The sequence below is a fragment of the Triticum dicoccoides genome, chromosome 7B (genome assembly GCF_002162155.2).
Source record: "Triticum dicoccoides isolate Atlit2015 ecotype Zavitan chromosome 7B, WEW_v2.0, whole genome shotgun sequence".
Lineage (NCBI taxonomy): Eukaryota > Viridiplantae > Streptophyta > Magnoliopsida > Poales > Poaceae > Triticum > Triticum dicoccoides.
This window is the reverse complement of record NC_041393.1, coordinates 86,444,722-86,454,250: the sequence shown is the minus strand read 5'-3', so window position 1 is coordinate 86,454,250 and position 9,529 is coordinate 86,444,722. Positions and strand designations below refer to the sequence as shown.

Sequence of the window (9,529 nt, the reverse complement as noted above, 5' to 3'; positions counted from 1 at the left end):
AATTGTCCATACCTAGTAAGTTTCCAACACAACTGATCGGGTTGATGAGCTAGCTAGACTTCCATCAGTCTACGCACCAGATGAAGCCAAGCTTCCCATCTATCACCAACAAGCAGCCTCCGAAACTGAATATTAAGGGGAATGGACTGCATAATCGTTGCAACTAGCGCATCACGTCGCTGGACAATACAATACAGGGTTGGGTACTGTAGTGCCAATGGTGTATCACCCAGCCAAGTATCCTCCCAGAAACGTGTATCATTGCCATCACCGACAATAAACTTTGTTCTATTAAAGAAGGCTGCCTTGACTCTCATAAGCCCCTTCCAAAACGAGAATCAGTTGGTCTCACTGTCACCTGTGACAAAGTTTTGGAATGCAGATACTTGTTACGGAGAATCTGCGCCCAAGTTGTGTTAGTGTGAATTGATAGCTTATACAGTCACTTACTAAGCAGGCATCTGTTCTTGACCTCAAGATTATCGATACCCAAACCCCCTTGGTCCTTTGCTCGACAGATAACATCCCACTTGGCGAGTATATACTTTCTCTTAAGTTCATCACTCTGCCAAAAAAATCTTGATCGGTAGAAGTCCAGCCTTTTCCTAACCCCAACTGTAACCTCAAAGAAAGATAGTAGGAACATCAGCATACTCGTGAGCACCGAATTAATAAGAATTAACCAGCCTCCATAAGACATAAGTTTGCCCTTCTAGCAACTAAGTTTCTTTTCAAACTGATCTTTGATGCATTTCCACTCTCTGTTCGTTAGCTTACGATGGTGAATGGTTATACCTAGGTAAGTAAAAGGTAGAGCCCCTAATTCACATCCAAACAATTGCCTATAAGCCTCTTGTTCCTCCTTGGCTCTACCAAAGCAAAACAACTTGCTTTTATGAAAGTTAATCTTCAATCCAGTCAATTGTTCAAATAAGCATAACACCAGCTTCATATTTCTCGCTTTTGCCAGGTCATGCTCCATAAAGATGATTGCATCAGCGTACTGCAGAATGGACACACCCCCATCAACTAGGTTAGGCACCAAGCCACCCACTTGACCGGCCTCCTTTGCCCTACCTATTAAAATTGCCAACATGTCAACCACAATGTTGAACAAAATAGGGGACATTGGATCTCCTTGCCTCAGGCCTTTGTGTGTCTGGAAATAATGCCTTATATCATCATTTACTTTAATTCCAACACTCCCTTTTTGCATAAAGGATTCTACATGGCGTCGCCAAGCCTCATCAAAACCCTTCATACACAAGGCATTGGAGGAATGGCCATTTGACTTTGTCGTACACTTTTTCGAAATCCACTTTGAAAACAACCCCATCCAGCTTTTTCGTGTGGATTTCATAGAGCGTTTCATGAAGGACCACTACCCCCTCAAGGATATTCCTATCCGGCATGAAAGCAGTCTGGGTAGGCTGCACAACAGCATGCGCAATCTGTGTGAGCCTATTGGTCCCGACCTTGGTGAAAATTTTGAAACTAACATTAAGAAGACAGATTGGCCTGAATTGCTCAATTCTCGCAGCCTCTGTTTTCTTAGGAAGAAGGGTGATGGTTCCAAAATTGAGCTGAAAAAGATGAAGTTGTCCAGCAAACAGATCATTGAACAAAGGCAACAAATCCCCTTTAATGATATGCCAGCATTTCTTATAAAACTCCGCTGGAAATCCATCAGGGCCCGGCGCCTTGTTATTCTTCATTTGTGAAATGGCCTCCAGCACCTCTTTCTCGCAGAAAGGAGCCGCAAGAATATCATTCTTCACCGCTGTGAGTTGAGGAACATCCTCAACCCTGGACTCATCCAGAGACACACAGTTCTCTTCTGGAGGGCCAAACAGCTGCTTATAGTACTCGGTAATGTAACAATTTTAGGTTTTCCTGTCCTACAATTGTACCCTCATCTTGCTCAAGCTAAAAGATCCTCTTCTTTCGATGCTTACCATTAGCGATCATGTGAAAGAATTGAGTGTTCGCGTCCCCCTGGACTACTCGCCAGACCTTGGCCCGCAACACCCACTTCAACTCTTCTTCCCTAAGAAGTTCTTTCAGCCTCAATTCCGCATCAAGCTTGGCATGAAGCTCCGCGGCCGGCAGTATCATGGTTTCTGCTTTTACATCCAGGGACTGAATAAGGGCAAGGAGCCTTTCCTTTTCAACCTTATAAATCCCGCTAAGATGCTTAGCCCACCCATGCAGGAAACTCCTCAAATGCCTAATCTTATTCTGCCAGCGTTGAAGCGCAGTCTTCCCTCCTGAATCCTTAGCCCACTCTCTGGCCACGAGATCAAGGAAGCCTTCTCGTTCAAACCAAGCCATCTCAAAGGAGAACACATTTTTGTTCCCCATGTGGGTGGGCTCACCAGAGTCCACAAATAACGGCGTGTGGTCAAAATACCACGGGACAAGGCCTGGACTGTTACTAGAGGAAACTTCTATTCCCAATCGACATTGGCCAACACTCGATCCAACTTCTCATATGTCGGATTTGGCAGCGCGTTAGCCCAGGTGAATTTTCTACCCGAGAGCTCAATTTCTCTCTGGTCCAAACTTTCAATGATAGTATTGAACATGAACGACCATCTGCCATCAAAGTTATCATTGTTCTTATCCTCACGCCATCTAATTATATTGAAATCACCCCCACCAGGATAGGCAACTGCTCGGAACCACAAATCCGAACGAGATCAACCAAGAACTTGGGCTTGAGCTTGGGCTGCGCAGCACCATATACCGCAAGCAGAGCCCAATTAAACCCATCTTCCTTCGACCGCACACGAAACTTGACTGCAAAGTCACCCATGACCACACTGCGAACCTCAAGCGCTTCACACCTAACGCCGAGTAAGATTCCACCCAATCTCCCTCTCGGCAGCAAGCAATGCCAATCAAAATCAATACCCCCCGACAAAGTATTTAGAAATTGAGGCGCAAAGTTATCTCTACCCGTCTCCGATAGAGCGATAAAATCTAAACGATGCTCGACAAACGCCTCAGCAAGAAACCTCCTTTTAGCCAAGTCCTTTAGACCTCTGCTATTCCAAAAGATTCCTTTCATAGTTCATCATGGAATTTTTTTGCCGTACGAATCCTAGCACTCCTACGCACTGCGGACACCGAGTACACCTTCCGTTTCCACTTGCGCTTGGGGACAGTTTGACTCTGCAACCGGTCCTCACAACCAGTCTCAGAGGGGCTAGCCAAAACTATCTCAGTAGAATCATCCTCCACATCTGCCTCAGTAATAGGTTGCATAAGATCCGCATAAAAATTGTCGAGCACCCTAACCCCGAGCGCATCAACCTCAGAATCACTCATGGGTTTAACAGCCGCAATATTACGAATCATCTTTAAGGCCCGCTCAGCCTCTAGATCCAGAAGATCATTAACAGAATTAGAGATTTCAGTGTCATTACTACCCAGCGAAACTCCTAATTGATTTGCATTTTCAACAATCTCATCATTTGAAAAATGTAGGATGCAATTATAAGTATTGACCGACATACCAGTAGTGACCTCCACGTCACGAAGCTTGGCCGCCCTCATGGCGCACCGCTGCTGAATGTCATCCACATCCGGTTGTGCCTGGAGACGGCCACTCACCTGGCGCCCCTGAGACATCGAATCCTGAATCCCTCCAAACGCAATGACCTCCTCCTGAGAGATCCTGGTCGAGGTAGGGCCTCCAGCCTCACCCCACCCAGAAGACCGGACCGTGTGCATGGAATCCCCAGCAGGCGAACGGGGTGAAGGGAGTGCATGGGCCACCTGCCCGAACTCCCCACCCATCACCGGAGAAGCGGCCACCAGAGGCGCCCAAGGAGAAGGAGAAGAAGGCTCCGGGGCCACCTTCCCCGAGCCCCCTCCCGAAGGCACAGAAGCCACCAGCAAAGCGGTAAAAGCAACCGGAGATGGAGAGTCCGAGGCCGCCTGCCCCAGACCCCCATCCAACGAAGAGCAGGGTATGGGTGCCACCTGCACCGAATCCCCTGCCTCGGCAAAAGAAGAGCACCCCGAAGCCTCCTGCCCCAGGGCCCCTTCCGACGGACCAGCAACGAACTCCGGTGCCACGTCCCGAGGAAGGGGGCGTGCTGAGCACGAGAGGGAGTGGCCTCCTGCCGACTCACCTCCTCCTCTCCCCTGACCATGACCGACAGAGCCCTAGGGACCTCAGGATGAATACACACAGAATCCTCAAAAACCAAAGCTGGCAACGCGAGCTCAGACGCCTCATCGGACTCCACCCGATCACTCCACAGCCTTGGAGGCGTAGAAGTGGGTTCGAAGGACCCAAATCTGAGAGTCGTCGTGGGCACCGAAGGAGGGTTAGCTGCCCCATCCCCGGTCGTCGCGGTCTCGGATTCCGGCCCGTTGGCCAGCTGACGTCCAGAGCCTGTTACCGGCGGCTCGTCAGCCCTGGCGCTGCCATCGCCCTCGTGCATATCCACGTTAGACCCATTAGCCCCCACATCCAATAAGCTCTCGTCCTCAAACTCAATAATCAGATTGTATATCCTGCCTCGATAAACTCACTTAACAACTTCCGGCACATACTCAATGTTCAGAATGCTAACCAAAACCCACGCAATCCCGTGAGCTCTGGTAAACTCCATGTCCACACGCTCAAGCTTCCCAACCAAAACACCCAAGCTGGCCACAACCCGAGCATCCTGCAACGGCTTGGAGGGAGCCCCAGAGAACCGTAACCAGGCCTGAGTAAGCGGCTTACCCTGAGGCTCCACCTGCTTCCACTCATGAAACTCAAGTACGCCCTCAGTGCCCGGCACCTTACACATCCCAAAACTCAGCAACCTCTGGAGATCCTCCTCCGAAGGAAACTCAACTCTGAACATCTTGTCCGCAAGACTGACCAACTCCCACTGAAAGTCCCCAGGGGCCAGCTCCCGAAGCCTCTACACGATCTAAGTCTCCGACACCTCCCCTCTGGTGACCTTGACAATCCCCGTAGTAATGCTTAGGGTCTCATCAGTAACCTCTCGCTCATTAGGAGACTCAAAAAAGTAAGCTCCGCACAGTATACTCCATACATCATGAGTGACGGTGCCTGATCACGCAGCATCGGACAGTCCCCAGACTCGTGTGCTGGCTTACCACAAGCATCGCATAAGAGAGCCACACACTCTGCAATGAAATGGCCCTTGTCACCACACCGATAACAAAGCATCTTTTCCTTCTTACACGCCCATTTAGACGCTCTCTCAGACTCAGCCCTATCTGTCATCTCTACAGACACATCAGCCATAACCTCGTTCTCCGGGACCTGGACATTAGCAAGAGCCGTCACCACCTCCATGGCCTGACCGTTCAACTCTGGCTCGTTGGCATTCCCGTCTGTCGTCTGCTCGACAACAGCAGGAGGTGGGGGTGGATGACGTTGGCGGTACCTGGCCCCGCGACCGCCTCGGCCACCCCGATGGCCACGGAAACCTCCCCGTTGTCGTTGTCCCGGACCAGATGCCCCTTCAACAAAGCCACCAGAAGGACCCAAGAACGGTCTCTTAGCTGAGCCGTCGCTCTGCCAGGCATAACCCCGACCTCCACCTGAGGACGAAGAACCACGATACTGGCCCGCCCCATACACATCGTAGCCGTCGTCACCCCATTGACCCCGGGGCGCAGCCACAGCACCACCAACGGCGTTAGTCTGCGACGGCGTAGGCGGACGAGCAACGAGGTGGGGCGAAGGAGCCGGCCGAGGCAGCAGCCCCGAAGACGCCCCTCGGCTTCCAGGCGCAGGAGGCCTAGGAGGCGCAGCCCCCCGACCTGCAGAGGCTCCCGCCGCACCGCCTGAGCCAACCAGACAAGGGCCGATGACGGGCCCGCCACGCCCACACGAAGGCAAAGCCGGCGCCGGTGGCCTCCCCGCGGGCATCACCCAACCAGAGGGTGCAGCCGGGGCACCGGAACCGCGGCCCGCTGTGGTGGAGGGAGGAGCCCCGCCGCCGCGCCCAGCTCCAGCCCACACTAGTTACACGATCCTACAAGGACAAGTATACGGATTCGTACAATACCATTACACACACATATATATACCAAATCTTATACAAGGCGCAAACGTTATAAACACAAACAAATTTCCGAGCAATTTGTCTAATTCCATCTAGATGTTTTCTAAGGATATCACATCTAAGCTCCCCATAATTATATAATGCATCAACAAGAAAAAAATTAGGACCGAAAAAATAGACCACAAACATAATGAAAATCAGGTTAGATGTAACATAACTATGTCACATCTAGATGTGTCATAAACAGACCCATTTCAAGTATTCACGTGGATTGGCGGCCACAATCTGCGTGCCCCCGGCCCTTCGTGCTACACATCCCCTCCCTCGTATATTCTGCCCAAGAAATACAATCAAAATGCCTTATGTATCCTCTACAGTTGGCACGAGACCGAGACACGAGGGAGGCGTCCGGACAAGTACGTAGGGTGATGGCGATCGAGGTACCCGCGAGGCGTCAGGCTGCCTGCTGAGCATCATTCATAGGCAGTGGAATAATGGCCTCACCTGCGCGAGGCAAGGCGGGCCTCTTGACCCTGTGCCATTGCCAAGCCGCGCCCCGACAGCGGCAACCACGCCGTGGCGCCGTCAGCGAGCGAGCGAGAGCCCCTCACGTGCACGTCGCCAGAGCGCGCGCAGGGTTCGCCTTGTTTCTTTCTCCAAAGACGATTACAGGGATTCGTCCCCGCTCACATGCTCCCGTCGCTTGCACGAGAGCATGGCACTGGCGCGCATCTCTGAGCAACGCAACCAGATGAGTCATGCCGCGCTGCGCAACGATGCTGGAGTCAAATCAGCAGACTTGACAAGCCATGGGAGGCAGAGAAGATGAAGTGGTCGCAGCAGGCCGAAGCGTGCAAGCAAGATATAACGAAATAAAAAGGCACCAGTGCCCTGACTACAGTAGTACCAGTACTCCTATTACACTCTAGAGTCTAGATCTTGAGCTCACATGGAGCACAGATGAAATCGGGTTGCTCTGGACGTTCAAACGGAAAGATTGCACGGAAACAAACGGCCCTAACATCGACCGGATACAATATCAAACCAGGTACTAGCACTAGGTTTCATGGATCACTTCATATCCACTGACTACGGCGCGCAGAAGGACTGGACTGGACTGGAGAAGCAGCCTTCTTCTAGCAGCACCGGGATCCGCCGGTTGGTTGATTATTCATCTGCTCGTGCAGAAAAAATCGATCAGAAGAATGCACTGCATGTAGTAGATCGAGATACATCGACCGATCTTTCACGCGTACGTACCGTTGTGGTGGTGGTGGTAGCGCGAGGCGGCGGCGAGGTCGGGGTGCGAGGCCGTCGTCGTGGGGATGGACATGGAGAGCAGCGTCTCGTCCCGGTGGCCCATATTCCAGGGCCTACCCTCGACGGCGTTCCCGTCGCGCGGCCACTCGTCGAAGAAGCGCCGCAGCGGCTTCTCCTCGGTTGTCGAGGACGCCGCGGTGGTGGCGTCCGGCTTGTCCAGGCTCAGGTCGGCGCCGAGAGCCAGGAAGTGCTGCCGCCGCCTCGCCTCCTCCTCCTGCACCTGCTGCCTGCTCGGGAAGAAGGAGCCCCCGTACTGCTGCGCCGGCGCGTACCTGTGGTAGGACGGCGGGGGCGACGGGGTGTCGAGGTGGAGCTGGAGAGGGTTTATCTGGCTCTGACCAGCAGCTGCGCGGAGGTGGTCGTGGCCGTGGCCGTGGCCGTAGCTGGGCGTGTCGGCCGGCGTGGGGGGCGACATGGAGAGGGCGGTGTGGCGGTACGAGGCGGCCGGGGAGGAGACGGAGGAGGCGGAGCTCATTGGTTCCACAGGCTTTCTTGAACGGTTCTTGCCGCGGTGCATGTGCCTGTCGCAGTACTTGGACTCCCCATACGCCTCCCTGGAGCACCGCCATTTCTTGCCGTCCGTCCGCCGGCACCGCCCGGGCTCCGGGTCCTCCGGCTTCCGCGCGTACTGCGATCCCGCCCCGTAGAGCCCCCACCCCACTGCACGCACGAACGCACGCAAGCAAAAAAACACCACCCATGCATGCATCACAGTCAGTTACTAGATCAAGCGAACGGCAGACGACCAGTCAAAGGAACGATGCAAGATACTACTATCGGATAGATATATACGTACGGGATGGCTGCGGAGGAGGGTAGCAGGCGAGGGAGGGGGCGGTGTCGATGGCGGCGAAGGCTGCGTCGCGGTGGCGGAGCGGGAGGACCAGCTCGTGGGGCACCTGCGAGCCGGCGGCCATGTACTTGTAGATGAGCGCCTGGTGCTCCAGCTCCCGCCACTGCGACGCCGTGAACAGGCACCTCCCGCCGCCGCCGCCGCCGCCGTGCCCTCCCAGCATCATCTCTCCGGGCTCCGGCCGCACCAACCACTGCACAAAGCGAGTGTTAAACAAGCAAGAGCTCACTCACATTCACTCAGCAAGGCGAGTCGTCCTGGGCTTTAAGCTCGAGGTAGATAGAGGCACAGCCATGATGGGAGTGAGTGAGTGAGGGGGGGTGTTAATGCTCGCCGCGACTACTGCAGCTTTGTGCGTGTGTCAGGAGGACTGAGCTGGGCGGTGACACATATGAGGGCGTGTCAGGTGGGTGTGGGTGTGGGGGTGGGGTTGGGCTCTGCTGGGAATTAAGGTGAGGTGGTGGCGCAGAGGATGGGTCACTTCGGCCAGTGTTGAGGTCAGGCAGGGCGCAGAGCCTGCATGCCGCGGCCTGCAGTCGCAGTCGCAGTGGGAGCAGCAGCGCAGGCCGCTGGCACCTGACGCTGCCGCTGCCACTGCCGCGCGCGTGGGTGAGGAAAGAAACCACTCGCGCGGGCGGGGCTCCTGTTCTCCTGCTGCTGCTGCTGGCGCCGTGCGAGCGAGCAGGCGCAGCGCACCCAGGCTGGGCGCAAGGGTGGCAGGTTTTCAACTTTGAAGGAGGGGCTGGGGCTGGCAAAGCGGTGGGAAATGGGACTGCTCAGCGCGAGCCGGGACGGTCAGTCGGGTGGCACGGCAGATGCTCTTTGCTCTTCCTGTTACACTTTGCCGCGGTAGCCATGGAACGGAGGCCACGAACCCGTTCGTTATTTGTTTTTCTGCAATTGCGATTTTTTAATTGCCTTTTTTTTGCGATTTTTTACTTGCCCTAGAAGGTTTATTACGCGACTGGGATGGCGGGGAGGAGAATCCTGGTGTCTCGACTCCCACTAGTAGATAGGTAGTGTTAGACTGTATAGTTTCTGTATTTACATGTGTATACTGTAACATTGTATACCACCTCATTATATATATGTGATAGGCCACCCCTAGAGGGTTGTGCCGGTTTCCCCAAAAACCTATTGTCTTACATGGTATCACGCTAGGTTACGTCCGCTTCCGCCTAAAACCCTAAACCGCCACCACCACCGCCGCCGCCGCCGCCGCCGCAACCGCCGCCGCCGTCGCCCGACCGCTGCAATCGCCGCTATGTCGTCCACCGCTGCGTCCGGTCCACCGCTGCCGGGTTCCTGCCGGCCT

The 9,529-nt window shown here is 54.1% G+C and overlaps 1 protein-coding gene across 1 annotated transcript; it reads right to left on the bottom strand.

Moving 5' to 3' along the window:
- Positions 1–6,872: 6,872 nt before the first annotated feature.
- On the bottom strand, positions 6,873–8,573 carry LOC119335919 (growth-regulating factor 2-like). Its single transcript, XM_037607964.1, has 3 exons — positions 8,158–8,573; positions 7,302–8,021; positions 6,873–7,216 (listed from the first exon to the last, which is right to left on the bottom strand). Exons 1-3 carry the CDS (start codon positions 8,378–8,380, stop codon positions 7,209–7,211), a joined length of 951 nt encoding a protein of 316 aa, XP_037463861.1. The 5' UTR covers positions 8,381–8,573; the 3' UTR covers positions 6,873–7,208.
- Between the last annotated feature and the right edge of the window lie 956 nt (positions 8,574–9,529).